The sequence below is a fragment of the Barbus barbus genome (assembly GCF_936440315.1).
Source record: "Barbus barbus genome assembly, chromosome: 5".
Taxonomy (NCBI): domain Eukaryota; kingdom Metazoa; phylum Chordata; class Actinopteri; order Cypriniformes; family Cyprinidae; genus Barbus; species Barbus barbus.
The window spans coordinates 33,625,301-33,650,046 of record NC_136733.1 but is presented as its reverse complement, the minus strand read 5'-3'; the positions used below and the strand labels follow the sequence as shown (position 1 = coordinate 33,650,046).

Sequence of the window (24,746 nt, the reverse complement as noted above, 5' to 3'; positions counted from 1 at the left end):
ATGTTGGAGACATTACTGCACTATTTACACTCATAAATATGCATATGCACTCCTTTATCATTCAAAACAGTGAATGTCAAATGCGAGTGCATTCAGACACATCTGTTTATGTGCCTATGATTCATACATAATCTCACAGTCACGAAGCTTCCCGAATTATGAAAATAACAAGTTGAAATCTGATTTGACCATTCAAACGGCAACATATTTCCAAAATCAGATTTTAAATCATGTAGAGATGTGGTTTGGATCAGCTTTGTCTGTATTTTGGACGTGACAACATAGTACCACTGTATTCTTTGAAAAACCTTAAAGGAAATATCATGGTAATCATCCAATACCATGGTTATACAACAGTAGTTTTCTGTGTGAAAGGTTATATTTAGAAGACTGTTTTTATCTCATATTTTTGACTTTTCTTCTGAGAATTGTGAGTTAATGTGTTGCAACTGCAAGTTAAAGGATTGGTTTACTTCCAGAATAAAAATGTCCTGATAATTTACTCACCCCCATGCCATCCAAGATGTTGATGTCTTCCCTTCTTCAGTCGAAAAGAAATTCAGGTTTTTGAGGAAAGCATTCCAGGATTTTTCTCCATATAGTGGACTTCAATGGGACCCAACGGGTTGCAGTTTCAATACAGCTTCAAATGGCTCTACACAATCCCAGTCGAAGAATAAGGGTTTTATCTAGCGAAACGATCTGTCATTTTCTAAAAAAAAAAAATAATAAATTCTATACTTTTTAACCACAAATGCTCATCTTGCACTAGCTCTACCCAATGCATTACACACTCACATTGGAAAGGTCACAGAAAGTCAAACTTCCTTTACAAAAAAAGGTAATAAAACGATGTTGGACGATTTTGAATGAGATGGAGTTTTTCACCCTACCCTACCTTTTTGAACCAAAGTGCACAGACAAATAACTAACCATGCGTGACCTTTCCAACGTAAGACACGCATGTGCATTGCAAGAGCTAGTGCAAGACGAGCATTTGTGGTTAAAAAGCATATACATTTTTATTTTTTATAGAAAATGACTGATTGTTTTGCTAGATAAGACCCTTATTCCTCAGCTGGGATTGTGTAGAGCCCTTTGAAGCTGCACTTAAACTGCAATTTGGACCTTCAACCTACTGGCCACCACTGAAGTCCACTATCTATATGGAGAAAAATCCTCAAAATACTTAATTTCTTTGCGACCAAAGAAAGAAAGACATGAACATCTTGGATGACATGGGGGTGAGTAAGTTATCAGGAAATTTTTTATTCTGGAAGTGAACTAATCCTTTAACATCTCACAATTCACAATCTCACAAAAGTTGGAACTGTGAGATAAAAATTACCTATTTATTTTTTAAACCCATGGCAGAAACATGCTCCCATAGTTATAAGCCCATATCCAGATTAGCACAGCTGAATACATGTCCAGAGCTGCAGTGGCCAGAGGCTCCTGTCAGTATGTGCCGCTGAGAGACTGCGTGTGTGTGCATGTTAAGAGTGTATGCGTGTGTGAGACTATATGTGGCAGAGAAGTGCGGGGGCGGTGGGGTGACAGACTGTCTATCTGTCAGTCACAGAGCAGTTGCTTGTCAAATCTGGCACCCTCATCTCCTGCCATCATATTGATCATATCATATCCTGCCTGACCCTGACCCTGACCACACTCACCTGTCTTCCTCTGTTTCTCACGCACACACCTGCCACAGCATGAAAGTATGAGGTTGTACAGTAATGTCAGCTTGGCAAGTGTGCTAAAATCCATAAATGACTATTAACATAAAGGATATCACTGTAAATACAAACTATGTACATAGTCTCTCTATATATACACCGAAAGCCTGTCTTAATAATTTCCTGTCTTGTCTTTATGACAAAAACCCTATGGCATGAAACATGGGTAGAAACACAAAGGGAGGTGAGCATATGTGATCATCTACCTTTTCTCCGTTCGCATTGCCGAGCACATAGCAGCCCATAATGTGGATGAGGTTAGGCTCAGGATTTAATAAACTCATGAATCTGCCGAGTCTCTTCCAGAACCTGCACACAAAAGCTCAGAATAATTACAAAGTAAGGCTACACAGTTTTTTATATTGTAATCACAATTAAAAATGTCATTTTTAATAAACTGACATAAACTATCTATTCTGTGCAGGGAAACTGAATGCCATCTTTAGGTAGTCTATACATCCAAAATGATCTGAGCTGTGATCTTGAATTATTTATTTCTGTTTTATTCAGCAGTAAATAAAGAGTGTCTTAACAGTGTCTTTTTTGCAACATGAAAAGAGGACACCATCATTCAAATTTTGAATAAATTATATATAGCACCAATAGCATGATAACCCTGGAGCATTCTCATAGTAATGACTGAAGCTGTCACTGCACGTTTATATGGCTTCACAAAACTATTTGAGCCCTGCAGTTTAATGCAAGCTCACCAACTGTCACTCACCATTATAGTGAATGAATCTGAATCTGTCTACACTACACAGTAAATCCCGTATTTGCACTGTGTATTGCAGATTGTTCATTATTATGTGAACATTCTAGTTGTGTTGTATGTTGTTTGAAGCAAAATTGAAGCAAAAGGAATAAATCTAAAAGGCATTTTTTCACATTTAGTTATTTAAAGGGATGCAAACTCATCAGATGTGAAAAAGGTGACAAAGATGTGACTCCCCTAGTTTTTCTTCAAAAGGTGGATTGACAGTCATTAAAATAATTAAATTAAATTATAAAAACATCTAAAAATGAAACCAATAAAGAACTCCTGCATAGTACCACTAATACTAATAAATTAATACCAGTATTTATCTTGTGTTCGCTTTCAAATGTTCAACCATATAATTTTTATTTTGGTGGAAACCCAAGACAGACTTTAAGGATTATCATTCTATTATCATGCAAATCTGGAAAGATAATTGAGTGCATACATTTTCAAAAGCACATTATGATCGAACCAAACTCACAAAGTTTGTGTGGAGCAGCATTTACTGTGAAACGAATAAAAGCTTGTGTGTAAAAAAAACAAAGTAAACTCACACAAATGACCTGTTTTGGATTCAAAAAGGTGATTTTCACCAAAAGGAGACAAGTTTGCATCCATGAATTAGGCTAATTGCAGGAGCCACCATCATAATCTCACATTTTTTATGAATTGTGCAGCACAATTACAAATAAAACAAAAAGAAACAGATATGACAGGCTGCACTTTGTTTTGTGAAGGTGAACACTCACTGTATCATGTCCTCCTCTTTCTCTACTTTGGCAAATGTGGCCACTTTGTTCTTCAGTAGGTAGAGATGACCTGGACCTCCCTGGAGAATACAGAGATCCAATTTACGCAGTGCAAAATAACATGCACATAAATACTCCACATGCAGACTTGTGAAAAAGCGAGATATGCAAATATCACACACATATTTTTTCAAACCTGACAGAAGATGAGCATGTTCCAGATTTTGCAGCCTTTTCTGTAGGCGGTGAGTTTCTTTTCAATCTCCTCTGAAGAGCAGAGAGATGAGAGAAGACAGATAGCAGAGAAGTAGAGAGAGAGACAGCAAGGAAATCATATGAAATTATAGCCCAGCTTTTTCATAGTAAACAAACAGCAGGAGCAAACATCAGGCATACGCAAAAAAAACAAAAAGAAAACATTTGGCCAATTAGCACGTACCTAGTATATCATCAAAGGTGGCATGTTCATGATCCTGTGGGCAGAAAATAGGGCAAGAATTAACGACTCGTTAAAAAAAAAGAGCTGCATAAATCTGCGAATTATCAGTTGGTAAATATTACATGGCGTTTTTATTTGAACATAATTCAAGCATAATATAAGCACTACATGGCTAGCTCAGCATTACAAAGCAGCAATTTCAAACAATGATGATTTACACTACTAAAACTTGCATGCGAGAGCTGACTGGTAGACATCATTAGCTGTGCTTAACACAAGGGGCTTTATACTGGATAATCAAACTTTGATTCTCTTTGATCCCATGTATGACTGCATCATTAAATTATACTCACATAGAGAATAGGGATTATGGAGGGGTCGTCCCTACGGATGATGTTGGGAACGTATTCAGCCTTTGGTACTTTTGATGATATTAGCTGTTCAAAAACAAGGATGAATAATACACACTTTTATTAATTAGCCCATCGATGATCAAACAGCTGCGCTACATGTAATGAGGAACTGGCGATGAGTTCATAAAAAGGCATTTGGCTCATGTCAAAGTGGTTGAGAGATGCATGTACCATGATTTTGGGTGGGATGAAGTCATCGCCCTCACAAGCTGCTCTTTCCGACTCTCTCTCTTCCTCCCAGTCGACATCATCGCAGTCTTCTTCATCCAGATTGCCAGACGATGCCTGGAGGTCTCCACCTGGGGAAGAGGGTATATGCAAATACACAGAAACACAACACAAGCACATAAACAACCAATGAGATGACAGGTCCTATCAACAAGCATTCTGTCACTCAGGTCTGAGAGGTTAGTCGTCCTAACATAACCTTTCCCACAGTTTATGACAAGTTCTTACGCAACAACAAGTTTAATGATATAGAACACAAAGAGAAAGCACACATATAGACAGCAGAGTACATCTATGGTGAACAGACATTTTACACATAGACACAGATGCTGATGTGTGATGAATTGCATGATGTGCAAATCTTATGCAGCCTCTAAAGAAAATATCATATTCAGATTTTGTTTTACTTTTTTTTTTTTTAAATATATATAAAGACATTAATTTTCACCATTAAAAAATATATTGTCATAATGCAAAATCAAATTAAATAAATAAATATATATATATATATATATATATATATATATATATATATATTGTGACGAGCATCCCGAGCACTCATCAGCGTTGCCCTGGAGACAGACACGAGACACCTGCACTCGCTCATCACGACTGGATCGGCCACACCTGACACCAATTCGCCCACGGCCAGATAAGCCATGCGAGGCTGCAGAATGGCAAGACTGGTGTCTTGAAACGCTGAGAACTAATGTGTGATCTCTATTTGATTTCCAGAGACGAGCGTGTGACCGATCCAGCCCTGCCAAGAGCACAGCACTGACTCACCGCACCTAGGAAATCACGCACAGAGAGCACCGCACCACCTCAGCAAGCCACTCTTCACCTTGAACCCACTGTTTGTTAATAAATCCACCCTCCGGGGTATTTATTTGAGCTCTCCTTGTCGCGTGATTCTTCAACCCCGTCACAATATATATATATATATTTAATATTAAATTAACATAAAATAAATAAAGTTTGGAGTTTTATTCTGTAATGATAAATTAAATTGATCAAAAGTGACAGTAAAGACACACAATGTTACAGAAGATTTCTATTTTAAATAAATGTCCTTCTTTTGAACTTGCTATTAATCAAAGAATCCAGAAAAATCATGTTTTCCACAAAATATTAAACAGCACAATAATAATAATAATAATAAATTCTTGAGCACCAAATCAGAATATTAGAATGATTTCTGAGGGTTCATGTGACACTGCAACTTGAGTAATGGCATCATTATAGGAATAAATTATATTTTAAAATGTATTTAAATAGTAAACTGCAAATTTCAAAATACTAGCATTTTGTACAACCCGAAATCCGGAAATGTTGGGACATTTTTTTTTAATTATTTGATTAAAATGAAAACTAAAAGACTTTCAAATCACATTTTATTCACAATAGAACATAGAGAACATAACTAAATGAGCTAATTTCAAATTTGATGCCTGCAACAGGTCTCAAAAAAGCTGGCACGGGGGCAACAAAGGGCTGAAAAAGCAAGAAATTTTGAAAAGATTCAGCTGGGAGAACATCTAGCAACTAATTAAGTTTCACAAGTTCACACTTACATACAATCAACTGAGTAAAGGTTATGCGTATTTGGCTTGCTGTCCAGGGAGAGGGTGTTTAGCCCGGCCTCAGAGCGCTCCCCCCGAGTGCTCCTCCCTGTGCTGGGGTAGGGACAGGCTGAAGGTGCGGAGACGGGGTGGCGGAGGGATGCTGAAGTCGAGAGATAATGAAGGTAGGACAAGCTTGATTATTTATAGGGGTTCTCTCTTGCGCTGATTAGATAAATGGTGCAATTATTAATGATGAACTGGCCGTGTTAATTATCTGTGCGTGCTCCTCCCAAAATTTGTTTATAAAACATCACTAATTGACATCAGGTCTGTAACATGATTAGCTATAAAAGGGATGTCTTAGAGAGGCAGAGACTCTTAGAAGTAAAGATGGGCAGAGGCTCTCCAATCTGTGAAAGACTGAGTAAAAAGATTGTGGAATACTTTAAAAACAACATTCCTCAACGTCAAATTGCAAAGACTTTGCAAATCTCTTTATCTACAGCACATAACATCATCAAAAGATTCAGAGAAACTGGATAAATCTCTGTGCGTATGGGACAAGGCCAAAACCTTTGTTGGATGCCCATGGACTTCGGGCCCTCAGACGACACTGCATCACTCATTGGCATGATTCTGTCATTGACATTATTAAATGTGCCCAGGAATACTTCCAGAAACCACTGTCGGTAAACACAATCCGCCATGCTATCTGCAGATGCCAGCTAAAGCTCTATCATGCAAAAAGGAAGCCATATGTGGTCCAGAAGCGCCATTGTGTCCTGTGGGCCAAGGCTCATTTAAAATGGACTGTTTCAAAGTAGAAAAGTGTTCTATGGTCAGACGAGTCCAAATTTGACATTCTTGTTGGAAATCACGGATGCCGTGTCCTCCGGGCTAAAGAGGAGGGAGACCTTCCAGTATGTTATCAGCGTTCAGTTCAAAAGCCAGCATCTCTGATGGTATGAGGGTGCATAAATGCATATGGTATAGGCAGCTTGCATGTTTTGGAAGGCACTATGAATGCTGAAAGGCATACAAAGGTTTTAGTGCAACATATGCTCCCCTCCAGACGACGTCTATTTCAGGGAAGGCCTTGTGTTTTTCACGACAATGCAAAACCACATACTGCAGCTATTACAACAGCATGGCTTCGTATTAGAAGAGTCCGGGTGCTGAATTGGCCTGCCTGCAGTCAGGATCTTTCACCTATAGAGAACATTTGGCGCATCATTAAACAAAAAATATGTCAAACACGACCACAAACTCTTCAGCAGCTGGAAACCTATATTAGGCAAGAATGGGACCAAATTCCAACACCAAAACTCCAGAAACTCATAACCTCGATGCCCAGACGTCTTCTAACTGTTTTGAAGAGGAGAGGCTACACCATGGTAAACATGCCCCCGTCCCAACTATTTTGAGACCTGTAGCAGGCATCAAATTTGAAATGAGCTCATTTTGTGCATAAAATAGTAAAATTTCTCAGTTTAAACATTTGTTATGTTATCTATTTTCTATTGTTAATAAAATATTATCTAATGTGATTTGAAATTTAGTTGTGATTTTTATTTTCATTTTATTCAAATTTAAAAAATGTCCTCACATTTCCGGAATTTGGGTTGTATTTTGGATCAAATAAATGCAGCATTGTTGAGCGTAAGGAAATTTTTAAATTTGAATGGTAGTGTTGTGTTTGACAAGAATCACACTGACACAGCAAGTAGCATCAACTTGTTGTCTCACTTTACTTTTCTCACTTCCCGTCCCAGACCCCAGTAAACGAACACCTACATTGGTCAGGCATGACAAAATGCTTTCAGCACAATCGAACTAGATGCATCACTGAACACTAACTCAACGTCTTATCAAACAACACGTTTGAGAGAACATAACAGGTAGCATATTTAAAAATTCTATTGTGATAATACCTCTCGTACCTTTTATGGCAAGTCAGTCCAACCTTTATCCACTTCGATGGATAAAGACAGAAATCTCTGAATCTGTCTGTCAATGTTATGTGTAAATAAGGCAGAGATATGATCTTAACAGAAATCGTAAGATTAACCAATGTATGAGTGTTTTGTGTGAGTGACCAATAATGTGCATGAACTGAAATCAGAAAACGAGACAACATGTCTGTATATGTGTGTGGACTCACTGTCTCTGGAGTCATGGAGAGAGTCAGGCTTGACAGGTGTGGGGTCACTCCAGGACCGGCTGAAACTCTTCGCTTTGCGATCAGCAAATGCTAATAATGAAGCGGAGGAGGAAAGCATCACACACACTGCTCTTCAACAGACACACACACACTCTGGGCTCTTGTCTGAGGTTGACATGTTTGAGGATTTCTCAGTTCTAGCTCTAAAAACACTGTAAGTGTATACTGTTATTGATAAGAGGGGAGGCGAATTATTCAGAAACTAAATCACATTGCTAGTTGTACATCAGACAAGTGCGCCAAATGGTTTTGTTTTCATCCTTTGTACCAGATGCCTGAAGCATCTGTAACCCCTGAAAATAATTCATCTGACACCATGAATTATTGTCAAGCAATGGCATGTTTGCATATTTACATTTAAAAAATTGCACAAATATACAGACAACATACACACAACCATACATAAACATTAACATACTCATTCACTCCCTCACACAAACAAACACACAAACGTCTGCAAACAACTCACTCTGGACCTTCACCCTCCTGCTGCCAACCATCCTCAGGTGTTTCCGGAAGTTTCTGGGATAGAAAGGATTTGCAGAAGCACATTGGATTGGAAAAAAGGTATAAGACAAGAAGGAAGAGCACAAGAAAAATGGGAGATGGAGGAAGAGGAGACAAAAATGGAAATGTTAAATACACTTTCAAACAATCCATTTATACATGGTAGCATTAGCATGGCTGATTATGGACGGGGATGAGTGTTTGAAGTTATACAACAAGCTCAGTGCACTCCAAACAAATCTCCAGTCCTCACAGCTCCTCTGTAATAAACAGGCATAAATAAGCAGTTTGTCCCAGTTTGACATTAATTCAGGCTTCAGAAACACAACATTTACTCATCTGTGGGTCTGTATTTTCCTATATTTTCATTACTGTATTCTCAAGCACACTGTCTGAGCTATTAGCTTGAAGTCACCATGAAATCAAAATTGACAATCCTCATTTACTATGGAATATTGCAGTGTTTATTATAAATGATTTATCAGTGCACAACATATTTGTTTTAATCCATATGCCCTCGTAATCTTTAATCAAAATAACTTCCCCTTCTCCTTGTAATTACATCGCTACTCTGCTCTGATTACATTTTCACTGGTATGAAAAAGGGGCACCAACTTCTTCCACCAACTTGTCACTCACATGAGAACGCAACAATTAGCAAACGACAATGATCCAATAAACCAATCAATTTCTAGTGGACAAATCAAGTCCCGCTCTACATTACGTCTTGTTCTAGAAGCCAGGTATATACATCACATCAATTTCATGCAGATTTCAAAATAACATAAAATAAAAAATAATTTTTATCTGAATTGAATATTTTTCAAGTATTTTTTTCCAGTGAAAGTTTTACAACTATATAAGTAAACAGTATTTTTAAATATGTTTATACTTACTTTTGAATGATGACCAAACATGAGAAATGACTCCTGTTTATTCTACATAAGACAGGTCGCCACCAGCAAGGCCGTCCTTTTGAAAGCACAGGCTCTCTCAAATACTACTCTATAATTTGAAAAATAGGACAAGGTATTTTTTTTTACTTGTACTGGCAAGCAAAAACATTTGATTTTGTGTGATGTTATATCTATATAGATGAGTATCAGTATAAACACTCCATTAGCCAGAGAAATATAGAAAATGACTTTGAATTTTAAAGGGATAGTTCACCCAAAAATGAAAATTATCCCAAGATTTACTCACCCTCAAGCCATGCTAGGTGTATACAACTTTCTTCAAACAGTTATATTAAAAAGTGTCTTGGCTCTTCCAATGGCAGTGAATGGGGTTCAAGATTTTGAAGCCCAAAAAACTGCATCCATACATTACAAAAATTTCTCCACGCAGCTTGGGGAGATTAATAAAGGCTTTCTAAAGTGAATTGATGCATTTGTGTAAGAAAAATATCCTTATTTAAAACTTTATAAATAAACTTTATACTTTAGCTTTTCGTATGCACAGTAAATCATGGGGTAATTTTCATTTTTGGGTGAACTGCTACCACTGTACTTCACTAAATAATTAACAATTTGAATAATCTTGTAGAAAGTGCAAAAATGCTTTCATTTTATGTAGTCATTACTGCGGTTTCATACCAGAAAATCACTACAAACATCCTCATCAGAGAATGAAGGCAAGTTCAGTTGACCCACTCTTTCAACCTCTCTCCTCTCATTAGCACTCAACACTTGTTCTCCATGCATCATGTCACCATGGTTACACTGTAGTGTAGTATAGTTGGAGAGTGTGCTGTGGAGAGGTAGGTGATCTTTCCTCATTTGCCAACAAATAACAGAACAGCTCAAGCAGACAATGCGGAGCCTTTACAATAAATGAGAGCTGGGCTAAGGATGAAATTTTGAGGCAATGGCTTTTACAAAATGCAGAATCAAACATGATGGCCACAGTGTCATATTTCCCAGTCAATATCTTACCGTTAGCATTTTTTTCTGCAGGCATAAAAATTCAGTTGCACAACACCACAATATTAGAGAGCAGCACTGCTGCCTAAGCTAGTTAAATATACTGCGAGAAAACTAATATTCCTGCAGTACAGTGATACATAGCAGAGGACATTTTTTACAGTATGTAGCTGTGCCGCTATGATCCTCTAATCAAATCCACCAACGTGAACATTTTACAAAATAGAAGCAGGCTTTTTTTTAATATCGCTGTTATATTTGAGATGGTTATAAAGAGCACGGTGACAATGCATCTGAATAGTTGTCAGAACTGCTTTTCTCCTTATGTCCGTCTTGCTGACATGCTTCTAAACTGCTGTCAAAGTCAATGTTGAAAAGGAAGGAGTGCAGATCTTCATCAAGTTTCAAAAATAGAAGTGCATATCAAGAGAGCCTCGTCTTTTCAGCAGGCCATTTTTAATTAAACGCTCTAATGATCTTAATCCTCATTTGTGAGTGTGCTGAAAATAGAGCGATCAGTCAGAGTGACATGTTGATCCTCACAGATATATATCTGTTCCTTTTTATGCAAAGAATAAAATATCACACATTTCTTAAGGAGCACAGCCATTTAATGGGTACAACAGAAACATCAGAAGATCTAGTACATGTTCCACTTTCTCCATCAGATAAAGAAACTCAGCACAACCCAAAATACTTGAGCTTCAAGAGGTAGTTCACTCAAAAATTCTCCTTGCTCAGGGAACAGACCTGTAGATGCTGCTTTTTAGAAACATCTTGGCCACTTCAAAAATAACTGAAGTGAATGAGAACTGTCACGCTCCCAAGTCACCATGAAAAGTATCTGAAAGTAGTCAAAATGACTCATTCACTTTATTTCAGGTCTTTATTCAAGTTGTTCAATGAACATCTTGACATATGCCCTACCTCTCTTGGGTGTATTAATGAGAAGTACAGCTATCTGGTTTGTGAATGAATCATTCATTTGAATCATCTAATGTCATTCACAAAACTAAAATGATTTGTTCACTAATCAGACAGGTCCGATCCAACTGTGCAGTTAACTTACTGACTTACTGAGTAAACAGCTCACTGGAGAGGACAATTATTAATCAACTTAAATGTTGGTATGTTTGTCATGCAAAGCTGTTTATAATGTTGAAAGTCACATGGAAATATATGGATTGTGATTCAGCGTAATTGTATGGAAATCAAGGACCAACACATTATTATTATTATTTAACATTATAAAACTGCATTTTTTGTTTGACAGAAATGAGACACTGAGAACAAGTGTTTTTAAATATGTAAGCCAATTCGGCCTGACGTAATGAGATTTTGCAGTTGAGTTATTCATGGTGCTCATGGCATTAGTGTGCTGCGTGACACTAGACCGATAAGTGAAACTCTGAAAGTGTTCAATTGTCAGCTGTATTGACTAACACACTCCAGTCACCGCACCTTTGGTTATTCGATTGGCCTATTGATCCGAGCAGCCAAACACAGACAGACACGCACACAAGTGCTTTGTGTGTGTGTACGGGTCAAGGTTTTACCTTCATTCAAAGGCAGTTAAACCTGAAATTACTTATATTGTGAGGACCACAAAATGGCTTAATAAACATACATTTGTGTGAGGGTTACGTTTAGAGGTCAGACATATCAATAGCTCTGTTAAAATAAATAAATAAATAAATAAACACCCACTATGATAGAAAAATAAACACGTCACCTCTGACCCAGACAATAAACCTACCCAGGCCAGTACAGTATTAAACAAAAGTTAGTTTGGTAACATATTTAATAAATGAACAAAAAAAGAATATTAGCCAGTGTAACAACATTATATGAATAGCATATTATTAGTCAGAATTTTATAAAATAGCAGTTAGAAATGTTAAGAACATTTTTATTTTTCTCCACTGACCCTTTAGTTTAAATCTAAAGAAGCTGGTTTCTGCTTAAAAGTAAAAACAAATAAATAATGTGACTTCATTTTTTATAATTGCAACTTTATTTCCAGTAATTGTGACTACACACTACCATGCAAGTTTGGGGTCTGAAATAATTCTCTTATACAGACCAAAGCTGCATTTATTTGACCAGTAAAACAGTAATATTGCAAAATATATTTAATGTGTATAATATATTTTAATAAATATATAATATATTTGAATGTGTAATTTATTCCTGTGATAGGCAATCCTTAGTCTTCAGTGTCACATGATCCTGCAAAAATCATTCTAGTATCCTGACTTTGGCCTCAAGAATCTTTTTTACCTTTGAAAAATCATTGCTTAATATTTTATGGAAGCTGCAGCACATTTTTTTCCAGGATCCACTGATGAATGGAAAGTTTAAAATAATGCATTATTTTAAGGTTTTGCAAAGATATTAATTTCTTAAAAAATATAAAATTAAATCTTACTGACACCAACATTCTGAATGGAAGCGTATATCTAACAATTGTGACTTTATTTCTTATTTTAAACTTTATCTCACAAAAACCACCTTTATTGTTTACTCTGAAATGGACACCAGCTTCTGTAGAAATCTCTGGGTTTCAATCAATAAACTGCTTCTGGCTTTCTGCTTGGTAAGCCTAGCATCACGACTCCACAAGGAAGTGTGCCATGAACGAAAAGCAGATCCTCATGTGTAGTGTGTAGGATTGGAATATAGACTTTAAAGATTCTGAGGGGATAAACACACCATAATACTACACTAACACAGGACAACACAAAACACAAACACCACCTCTCCACTGTCTCAATCTACATGTGTGTGTTGAGGGAAGGGCTGTGACACAGGACATTAGGGGCATTAGACAGTACCTCTCCATCAGTGCGGTGGCCTCTTGCTCTCTTTTCCTCCTCTTTCTTTCTGCAATTCCACGGAACACCCTGCTGGGACCGGTCACAGTGTTACAGGCTGTGGGGGTAGGTGTGTGTGCATAGGGAGTAGTGCAGGGGGGAAAAAATCTAGAGTGGCTAGGAAGGTTCAAACCACAACAGGGAATCGCCACCCACAGGTCAACGGGACACTACAGTCACGTACACACACTAAACACTACGACCACAGTGAAGTCAAGTGTAACAGACACTCAGTCACCAACCAGCACAGAGGATAAATTCATAGAAATCTGTAACATCTTTGTGGGAGTGGTTATCATATCTGCTGTGCATCTATTGTTTTTCACAGGGTGACAGAAGGTACAGCCATCATTACTGACAGCTGGTGTTAAATCAAACCCCTGTCCTTAGCAGGGGAGGTTAATGAGAGGCTACGTTTAGACAGAGTGTGTGTGTGCATGTAATTGCATGTAAATGTGACTGCATCCTGAAATCCTTCAGAGCCTTGACAGACTGGCGACGCTCTTGGAACTCTGCGTGCAAATCCTGAGATGAGTGACTTTTCTGGGGTATATTCAGGCTATATTTATATATTTCGTATGCAATATTCAACACAGTTATGGCTGCAATCAGCATATTCCAGGGCCAGTCTACCATTTTGTAATTTTTTTTAAATATACCTTGCATTATAGTCAAAACACAAGCTCTGTTCCAAAATCTAGTCAACTGTCTACCTAGATCTTATTTTAGGAAATCGTAGGCAGACTCCTGACATGAAGGCTATTCCTAAAGGTAGGTAGATTCATTTTTTATGCTCTCTTACCCCTTGTTTTTAAGATACAGTTTAAGGCAGCATTTCAGATTTTGACTATAGTTTATTCAATATCAAAACTTCGTAACTGCATTATTTTATGTAATTAAATTACATTTAAAAATTTGTGTGCTCCAGGTGATTTAGACACTACAATATCATTTTTATAACTTATCAGTATGCACGAAAAGGTTTTATGCTATGGTGTTATTTTGCATTTCTTTCAGACATATTTACAATAAATGAGAAAGAAGTAGTATGCTGCTAGTATGATATTTTGAATTCAGTCTTAGTCGAGTTCACCTGTACTTGCGCTAAAGCATCAACATACTGCTGTCTGATTCCTGTCCTTTTATTTTTACTATTAAAAAAATGCTTTTCAACAGGAGTTGAGTCTAGAGCCCTGCGCGGGACTGTTTTCTTCATCCCGCTCCCGCCCGCGCCTGCCGAATTTCTGACCATTACCGCCCGCTCCCGCAACGTGTGTGTTACACTCCCACCCGCTCCCGCAATATGTATGTCCACTCCTGCCCGCACCCGCAAAACTCTGAGAATTTATTCCCGCACGATAATAGAGATGCATTGATTTTGTGTCTTCTCCCGTCCCGCAGGAAAAAAAAAATGTATTGTATTGCTATTATTAAAGAGATTCATGTTTGTTTCTTTCCCTGACCTGCATGTATTCTGACGCACTGGTAGGGAAGATGAATATAGCCTGGGCTATCGGGGACATCTAAAATGCTTAGGCTACCGCGCGTTTCTTTAGACTTCAAGTACTTTGATTTTGTTGACAATGACATCATGTCGCTAGGCTACCTCCTGATCCCGCAGTGTTTTTTTTTAGCCGCCCATTCCCGCCCGCAGCAAAGTTCAAACCGCCCGCTCCCGCGAGATTTGCGTTGGGTCCCGCGGGACCCGGCGGGTCCCAATCCCAATGCAGCCCTCTAGTTGAGTCTCCTGTGTGCATTGAGTACCATTTGAAGTGGTGGCTTAATGGTTAGAGAGTCAGACTTATAATCCAAAGGTTGTGGGTTCGAGTCTCCGGCCGGCAGGGATTGTAGGTGGGGGGAGTGAATGTACAGCGCTCTGTACATTCACACCCCCAACTGCTCCCTGGGCGCTGCAGCATAAAATGGCTGCCCACTGCTCTGGGTTTATGTTCACGGTGTGTGTGTGTGTGTTCACTGCTGTGTGTGTGCACGTTGGATGGGTTAAATGCAGAGCATGAATTCCGAGTATGGGTCACCATACTTGGCTGAATGTCACTTCACTTCACTTTATGTGGCATTCAGAGTTGCCTATGAAGAACGTTCCAGATCAGTTACTTACGAGTTTCCATTTCAGTTAGGGTGTTGACAATGGAATGCAAGCCAGTAAATCTCAGTCGGTTTTGGAACAGAGCTTTTGTAACTAATTTGTGGTTAAAACCCAGAAAACTTCAAAGGTCGAACCATCATAGTAGTACAACAAACAAGCAGTTGAAATGTGATTAGTGACACCGGTGACTCACAATTGGTGAGCAGTATTTGTGCTGTGTGAGACAGAGTTCCTTCATAACTTCAAACACTCTGTCTAATGCTGGTGGAGTGAGAGTTAACACAGGACAGGAGAGGCAGCAGCACAGAGGAGCAGAGGGTGGGGATGGAGTGATATGTTGAGTTTTTAAAACAGTGGGCTAATGAGAAAGGTATACTCACGATATTCTTTGGAGCCAAGGAAAAATGCATAATAAAGAAGATAAAAAGAGGAAAGAGAGAGCAGGTGCTTTAACAATCACAAGAAAACACATGAAAAGCAAGTAAAAAGTTAAGGTATGCAGGAAATACAGAGCATTTTTCAAATATAAACACTGGATCGGGTCTTATGAAAGGATCACCAAGTGCTTTATCACTACCTATTACAGTCAATTATCACAAAAAGTGGCAGCTCTACAGCCGACCACAGGAGAAAACACTGACATTTCACACAAATTGAAAGGATTCTGAAATGTCAATTAGACCCAGCAAAAAGGGGAATGAATAAGTCAGAAGAGAAAGTGAATTAAGTAGCTGCAGAGATAGCAAAGTATTCATAGACAGAAAGAAGGATACAGTGGGAGGAGAAAGGCAAGGAGAACTGACACCAGATGATGAGGTGGGAGGGCACAGTGAGGCTGAGGGGGGAGACAACAACCATGTCGGCTGGAGGGAGGAGGACTGTACCCCAGTGGGGGGGTCTCAGTCAGTGGGCTCTGTGATTAAGACTTCTGCCCGACAGGTGATAATTAAGCAGTCAGGCTGAACGAGAGCGTCTGTGCACGGAGAATAATGAAGCCTGAAATCACTCAAAAAAGAAAAAGAAAAACAAGGAGACAGGAAACAGGAAGGAACAGAGGAACGTAAGAGAACAAAGAAGGTAAAGAGAAAGAGGAGGGGACACAGGAATGGAAAGAACAGGAAAAGGGGAAAGACAAATTGAAACAGGAAGGGGACGAAAAAAAGAAAAATTAAGAGGGAAAGGGAAAGTAGAAGTGGAAAAGAGAATGCATGAGGCAAAGAGAAAGAAAAAGGGAAAAAAAGACCTGGAAAAAAAAGAGGAAGAGAAAAAGGAAATGGACTAATAAAGGATAAAATAAAGAGGAAAAGGAAGTAAACAAAGAAAGCAAAGAGCAAGAGGAAGAAGGGGAAGAAAGAATAAAAGGCAAAAAAAGTTGTAATGAGAATGAGGCAATGATAAAGAGGAAAGAAAACAGAAATGGAAAGATAAGAATGAACAGACAAAGGAACAAAAATTTCAATAAAAAGACTGAGAAAAGAGCAAGGAACAAAAGCCAGAGGAAGCTGAAGAAGGTAAAAAGAGGATCAGGAAAAGAAAGAAGATGGCAAGAAAGAAAGAAAGAAAGAAAGAAAAAGAAAGAAATAGAATACCTCCTGTCCTCCCACATGCATGAGTCAGGATAGTTATATTACACGTCTGCTTCATAGACCAACCCCACTCAAGAGGAAGCAGAAGATTTGATGCAATGAATTCCCATGTTTACTCACGCTTGCATGGTGGTGGTCGCAGTCTGGAAACTAAACATGTTCTCTTTAGGGAACCAGCTGTTCATGTGATCCTCTGCAAATAAAAAGAGTAGTCTAAGCAAAAGTAAAGCCTGGAATACACTACGCGATTTTTGCCCCAATTTTCCCCTGATTTTACAGTCTGAACACGTTGACGCTAGTTGAGAAAAGTCAGAGCCAGTCTGCAGATTACAGCTGACAGATTCCACAGAAAATCTTGTAGTGTATGATGGTCACAGACTCCGATTTTGTAGCTTCAGATTTTGATTCTATCCAGTCGGAGGATATCAACACATATGTTTTCATTTGTCATGCGTCTCCAAGCAACAAGGCACATGTTTCTGCGTGAGTTCGTTGTGATCAGAACAACTTTAAAGTCTGGTAGTGTATGATCTTCAGTCGCGTAGTGTATGATGCCCAGTTTTTGTGTTCAAATTTTAAAAGTCGTGTAGTGTATTCCAGCCTTAACAGGTACGGTGTAAATCTCACAATGAATTAACCAATAATCCACCATTCAGTGATGGTGATCTTCTCCTTACCTCGATCTTCAGAGGACACACGGTCCTCACTGTACATCCTCTCCAGCTTCTTGTGCTGTTTGCCACCACCGTGAGGTGACGTCTCAAGGTCTAGAGAGCGCTGACTCTGGCAGTGTGGCCGAATGCAGGCCACACAATCCGGTGTGCAATCCTCCCTCGACCTGCTCCGCCTCGACCCCCAGTCCCGGATGTTATGGGCGCTCCCTGAGCTTTGCAAAGGTTGCGTGAGAGGCGCATGGCTGTAGTGATGCTGGTGTGTTGAGCCGTTGTTTCCACGGTGGTGGCTTCCTCGATGATGGCTGCCACGTAAACTGGAGGGAGCATTGGTTCTTGGTGGGTCTGTGGTCCTTTTCAGCACCTCTAGCTCCAGGCTCTCCTTGCTTCCCTGGCCTCCAAGCATATCTCGCTCCCTAGTAATGGTGTAGACGCGTGCTGGCTTCAAAGAGCTCTCTACACACCTTTGATGATGCTGGTCCTCAGAAGAAAGGCTGCGTTCTACGGAGAGACGAAGCTTGGAACTTGTAGGAAGGGGTGCAGACTGGCTGCCTGGCTGAACCTCTTCTTGACTGGGCTTGACTATGAGAGTGTGTTGGGAGTATGGTTGGAGGCTGTTATTGTTGTTCAGTCGGCTGATGTCTGGGGAGTCTGTGTCTTGACCGATGAAGGTGTCAGATAGCAAGTGATCTGGAGTGAGAGTCAGAAAGAGACCAAGATGAACTGATTTTTCATCATCATGTCTTGGCAAAGCAACAAGTGTCAATCAAGCTCTCCTGTAATGATCAATTAAAGGATGACTGGGTGAGTGGACAGAAGTGGAATTAATGTTGAAACTGAAACTGTCTTATGGCAAGTACTAATACATTCAAGCACTTCACAAGGCAAACAGGAGGAGAAAAAAAAGACTTGAGGACAAATGAAGGTAGGGCATGAGGTGGAATGGACCTAACCTGATCCGTTGCGGTTCTCAGGGTGCGTGTGAGAAAGGTACTCTCCAAATGCTCGAGCTGCTCTGCAGAGAGACAAACAGGAGACCAAATCAAAGAATGGAGATAGAACTCTCTGTCTTGATGCACTTTCACATGCTACTGCTTTTAGCTCTCAGTAGTCATTCCGAATCAAGTTGTTAAGTCTGACGTCATGCATCACAGTTTCCAGGTCCAAACGCTCTTTCGATCTCAAAGCAAACAACAAACGGTGCTATTATAAAGTCACAGACAGTGTGATGTAGTGCTAACAAAAAATACTCTTAACCTATACTAAAACCTCAGCTGGTCAGATAGTGATTCAAATTTTCTGAATCATTAAAATACTGGTGCCAGGAGAATGCAGTGTTCACGGTTAGTTTTTAAAAGCTGAAAGGTGCGGTGCTCATAAATGGCTTGTATTCTGGATAGTATTCTCACTTGAAATGGCACAGAAGCTTGGACCTGGAAACAGTACTCAATACATCATGTCTTAACAAGCAGATCGTTTTTCATGATAATATTGCAAACAGCTTCCATATTTCATATCCATATCGGTGGAACTCTCTGTCCTAAAGTGTTACATAGAGACATTTACAGACCACTAACTTGATAAAGCAATTTTAGATATTGCCCTTGCCACTGACATGATTGAGTGATTTATGGTTTTGCATTTAAATATAATGCCCTCTTTATAATTCTACTCACTGGAACACTGTGCGAGATGTGCAGTCAAGACTAAATACTGTTTTTTACTCTTCATAAAACAGAAGACTACAGGTCTACCTCAGTATATTTCCCATTTCCAAACACCTCACAAGTGAAAATGAGAAACATTAGCAGGTAATGTCACAATATGTGGCTCTAATTTAAACTGGGCAACCACACCTGCAGATACTTTCAGAAAAATGCAGAATTACTCCACATCCCATAATTTGTTTGAGCAATGAGGTGTAAAGCACTGAATGAAATCTAGATACAACTGGCTTCCAGTATGAGGTCACTCAGCTGCTCTGGCACAAGAACATGGCCCCCTTATGACTTGCTATATAAAGAGAGGGAGAGATAGCTCAGGAAGCATAGCAAGGAAGACTGATTGGTTATAAAGAAGGAAAAAGGAAACAGCTTTATTAGTAGAACCATGTGTTCTCAGCAACAAAATAGAGGTATCAAAGGTATCAAAGAATACTTTGTGCTACATTGCCATACCTTCCTCTGAACAGGATGACCTTTATGCAATGTTTTTTTTTTTAAAAAGGCTTCCAAAATTCTAAAGATAATAATAGAAAGGATGTATTTGCACTCCTGATGGCCCTTACAATTAGCATACCCAGATGATTTATACAAATCATTATGCATTCGAAGAGCTGCTACACTCCATTATCAAATGCATCACTCCACCTCATAACCACAGGAAAGACTTACACAAGACTTACACTTATTCCCCTTCTGTGTGGCACAGCAAGAACACAACTAATATATCCTAATTACTTGCATATGCTGGGGGAGTAAACCAACTACAATGAACAAATGAAAAATAGCACCAAACCTCTTTCACACTCCTTGTCTTTAATTTAGTTCCTAGCTAATGATGCCTTCCCACACAAGCTCACTAAATATGTAGATTCTAACATGCATAAATACACTGAAGCCCACCTCCATCCCTGCACCCTTGAGAAATGTGGAAGCAACACAAATCCACCTAGATGAAAATGGTGAACTGACACAAGCACACAAACCAATAATCAGCACGCTATTGGCAAATTGTGCAGTCTCTGCACTTCTCAAGGGACGCTGGGAAATGGGATGGTTCTGTTGTTGGAGTAGCAATGCTTTCCTGCAACGACACTTTGAATAATTAAATAGTAGCCAGCATGTGCATCCCTCTCTCTCCTCACTCAACAAACTCTTCTAACACATGGGAAGAGTGGTGCAGAGTGGAATCGTCCAATCACTTTCTCATCATTCTTCTCACTGTCTCACTCCACAGTGCCAGGAGTAGATACAAGCTAAGTGTTTTAACATGTGATGGGGCGAGAGGTCAGGGGTGAACTAGAACTAAAAGAGAGCACAGCGTTTATGTTATGATTTTACTGACTTGGTTAACTTGAAATAGACTCTGTGGTGCTCTTAAAATAACACGTTCGGTGTCTAGTCAGTGAGGAGATGTGTGGTCAGGCAGATAACAGGAGACATAGGATGGGGCGGCTGGCAGCAGAGGAGGAAGTACAACACAGAAGGCAGCTGGGAAAAATTTCCCTGCTAGGACACAAATCATTTTCATTGAGATTGCTGGGCGGAACTGAGAGAGGGAGCAATCCCGTAAAACTGCTGTGAATAGATAAGTGAAGTGGGTGTCTGAGGGCAATGTGCCAGAATTCGAAGCTTAAATGGGCTGGCCTAGTAGAAACATTTATATTTACATCAAAATTTAGTTTTGAAAGCTGGTGTTTTTAAAAATTGGATTCTCATCAATTATTAATTAGAGGGATAGTTCACCCAAAAACAAAAAACATTATCCCATAATTTACTAACCCTCAAGCCATGACTTTCTTCTTTCAGAGGAATACAATTGTAGTTATATTAAAAAATGTCTTGACTCTTCCAAGCACTCTTTCCAATGGTACTGAATGGCTGTAATTTCTAGCTTCCGCTAACTGTTGTACATGTGTACACAAGAGAGTGGCGTCATCCGCTGGACACCACTCTTTCATGAACGCAGTACGAGTTAGCAGAAATTATGGTTTATAAAGTTTTAAATATGGATATTTTTCTTACACTAATGCATCGATTCTCTTCAGGAGGCCTTTATTAACCCCCCGGAGACATGTGGAGCAATTTTTATGATGTAGGCCTATTTATGCACTTTATTAGATGGACTTTTGAATATCAACAACCATTCACTGCCATTATAAAGCTTGGAAGAGCCAGGACATTTTTTAATGTAACTCAGATTGTTTTCATCTGAAAGAATAAAGTCTTACACCAAGGATGTCTTGAGGGTGTGTAAATGGTTAATTTTCATTTTTGGGTGAACAATCCCTTTAATAGTTTTACAAACTACACACAAACAACATTCATTTAAAATATGTAGGCTATATGGCTGCTACAGTTAATAGGCCTAGTTCATAATTGGACATAATGTAATATATTTCACTTGAAAACCTTTTAATAAATAATGATAACATTATTTATAAGAAATAATAATAAAATGATTTGTAATAAAAATAGTAATAATAAAAAAGTTATTACATCATCATCATTAATAACTGGAATATTTGGATATTTAACATGTAATTATACTAAAATTGGTTGTGAATACATGTAAGGTAAGTGCAAAAGCATAGTGTATAAGCTAAGCTGTCAGGCTAATCAGGTATCTTCGTTCTATGCTAGCATGTAAGCTTACTAAAACATACATTAAATGGTCATTATACTGTACCATAGTTCAAACTACATAATCATAATATGATTTGGACATTGTAATCAGACACTAAAGAGAGCACTCATTAAAAGTTCTCTGTGCCAATAGGACCACTTGGGGTCCTAACGGAGACCTGATTTCTAATTATACTGACCTGCTGTTCAAGTCAACCAGTCCTCTGGAAAACATCCCAGTACTCCATATGATTAGTCCATTCTGTGGCCGGGCCACGTTGGTCAACAGTTAATGCAATGCTCAAATAACTAGGGCAGGACCAGAATATTCGATTATTTGAATATTCGTTCGGTGGGTTGGCATTCGATTTTCAATTTTGAGATTCAAATATTCTTTTGAATATTCCGAAATGGTTCTCATTTACGCTTGAATATGAATCGCCCATGAGTGAACGTCATGATTCAGTTCATCTGGAAGAGAAGACAAAAATGCCGAAAACCTCAGCTGTGCGGGAGCACTTTAAATTGAGTGAGGACAAGACAAAGGCAGTGTGCCAATTATGCGATTTGAAACTGGCCTACCACAACAGCACATCAAATCTGAAAAAGTTCTGTAAGTAGTTGTCACGAATCCTGGCCATGAACTTCCATTCGCTCACCACCAGAGGTCACTCGCTCACTGCATGGACTCTTGCACTTCACCATTGGACTACAGTCCCATCATCCATTGCACTGACGACACACACAGCTGATTTCACTGATCACACAATCACACACCCTTTATAAGCCTTGGACTTCCTCTCTGTGATCGCTGAGTATCGTATAGCGCATATCTTAGCGATAGCTACTCTACGGAGCCCACTCAGTTGTTCTAAGTCTTGCCTTGCCTTGCCTGTTTTCTTGTGTTTTGATATCTGCTCGTGTTTCCTGGATTAACCCTTTGCCTTGCCGTTCGTACTTTGCCTTGCCGTTCGGTCTCAAGGGCCTTTGTTTGCAGCTCGTTTGGATTATTGCTTGTGTACCTGAATTATCTCTCTGCCTTGCCCTGTTGGATATTGTTCGCTGATCGTCGACCTATGCTTGCCCTAGGATCACTCTTGTGTCTTGCCATATCTGTTTGCCGTTGTTTGACCCTGCCTGTGTATTGACTGTTTATAAATAAAAGTTTGCACATGGATCCGCACGCCTCACGTCTCGTTCACCCCATTACAGTAGTAGGCTACGCCTTTAGTAGCCTATATTGTTGGTGTAAAAAACTGAGCTGCTTTTATCTACCATGTTAATCAGTAATTTTACACGATAAAAACATGCACTTAATTTGCTTGGAAAATACTTGGGAATACAGCAGTCATAAAAAAAAACCTAATCAGTAATTACTGTGCTGCTAATTCTGGCTCACTGTTCTGGCTCCGCTTCTGGCTCACTGTTCTGTAGTTTATTAAAAGTTTATTAATTCTGAACATGTCGCTTGTCCATATTACACGGTTCTCGACATAATAAAAATGCAACCAGACAGACAGACACACGGAGCTATTAGAGAGAAGAATATGTTCAGCCCCCTCCCTCCAAAGCTTCGAAAATTCGGTGTTTATTCGGAGCTTCAAAGCTCAAAAAATGGTATTCGGACCAGCCCTACAAATATCAAGAAATTGCAATGAATCTGCACAAAAGAGATGCCCCACAACTAACATTCAACATCAAATCTGCAATAAGTTGTTTATCAGGCACTGATGGTGCTAAAGATGAGCCAGGAAAAAACAGCATCACTCATTTCCTCATTTATTTTGTTATAGCAATAGATACTGGTACACATTCAAGCACTGTTCAATTATTTTCTGTATATGGCTTGTTTCCAAGTATCAAGCCACCATGGGCCTCTCAGTTGGAGGTCCCTGACAGTCAGAGGCCACCCCCATCACTAACCCCGTTGGCTTGTTTTATAATCTATCCTTTGTTAAAGATGGTAACAAGGAGTAAAGCAGGGAAAGTGATACCGCATCCCACACCTTCACAGCTGAACCGCTGAACCTCAAAAATGCCTGTGCTTGTCCACTCTGTGTAATTCATTTGCACTTCTTTGAAATCCAACTGTTCTGCATTAATACCTTCTGCCTAGAGGGGTGCAACCAATTACCTAGGATAGTTTACTGTTCTTTTTTTTAAACCGAACCGATTAAAAACAACAAAGCTACTCATTTGGAGAGAATTAAGATATGAATAATAAATATTGAGAAGCACTAGGGTATGAGACGCCAAATCACTCAGTCACAATCTTACTGACCCTCTTTCTCACACACACAGACTACAGCCTTCATCTTATGCCAGTTTGTCTGACGGTGTAGTAGCATGTACATCTGGGAGCATCTCAGCCATGTGACAAAATGGGGAAGGGAGGACGCAAGGGAACTTTGAGAGAAGCGTTTTAACCATGTTAACTAAAGCAGATCCTTTAACCAAGACTGCTGGACAAAAGCCCTGTGGTGGTCCAGAAGAAGAGGCGGATGACTAGTGACTCAGATGAACAACATGAGGATACAAGCAGATGTAAAAACAATAACTGCCCCTACATGGACTCAAATACACACTGGCATATAGATCGAAAGCGCGAGGCTTTACAAAGGCA

At 39.2% G+C, this 24,746-nt stretch overlaps 1 protein-coding gene across 1 annotated transcript in view; it reads right to left on the bottom strand.

The window, feature by feature from the left end:
- Window positions 1-24,746, bottom strand: part of LOC306869795 (NMDA receptor synaptonuclear signaling and neuronal migration factor-like) — a 36,277-nt gene that overhangs the window by 8,271 nt on the left and 3,260 nt on the right. The window contains exons 2-13 of the mRNA XM_079416709.1: window positions 18,731-18,792; window positions 17,784-18,467; window positions 17,227-17,299; window positions 13,375-13,446; window positions 8,581-8,633; window positions 8,052-8,141; window positions 4,269-4,396; window positions 4,038-4,121; window positions 3,685-3,718; window positions 3,442-3,512; window positions 3,246-3,325; window positions 1,943-2,045 (exon numbers count right to left, since the gene is read on the bottom strand). Coding sequence (XP_079272835.1) covers window positions 1,943-2,045; window positions 3,246-3,325; window positions 3,442-3,512; window positions 3,685-3,718; window positions 4,038-4,121; window positions 4,269-4,396; window positions 8,052-8,141; window positions 8,581-8,633; window positions 13,375-13,446; window positions 17,227-17,299; window positions 17,784-18,467; window positions 18,731-18,792 — 1,534 coding nt within the window. The remainder of the gene's footprint in view (window positions 1-1,942; window positions 2,046-3,245; window positions 3,326-3,441; window positions 3,513-3,684; window positions 3,719-4,037; window positions 4,122-4,268; window positions 4,397-8,051; window positions 8,142-8,580; window positions 8,634-13,374; window positions 13,447-17,226; window positions 17,300-17,783; window positions 18,468-18,730; window positions 18,793-24,746) is intronic.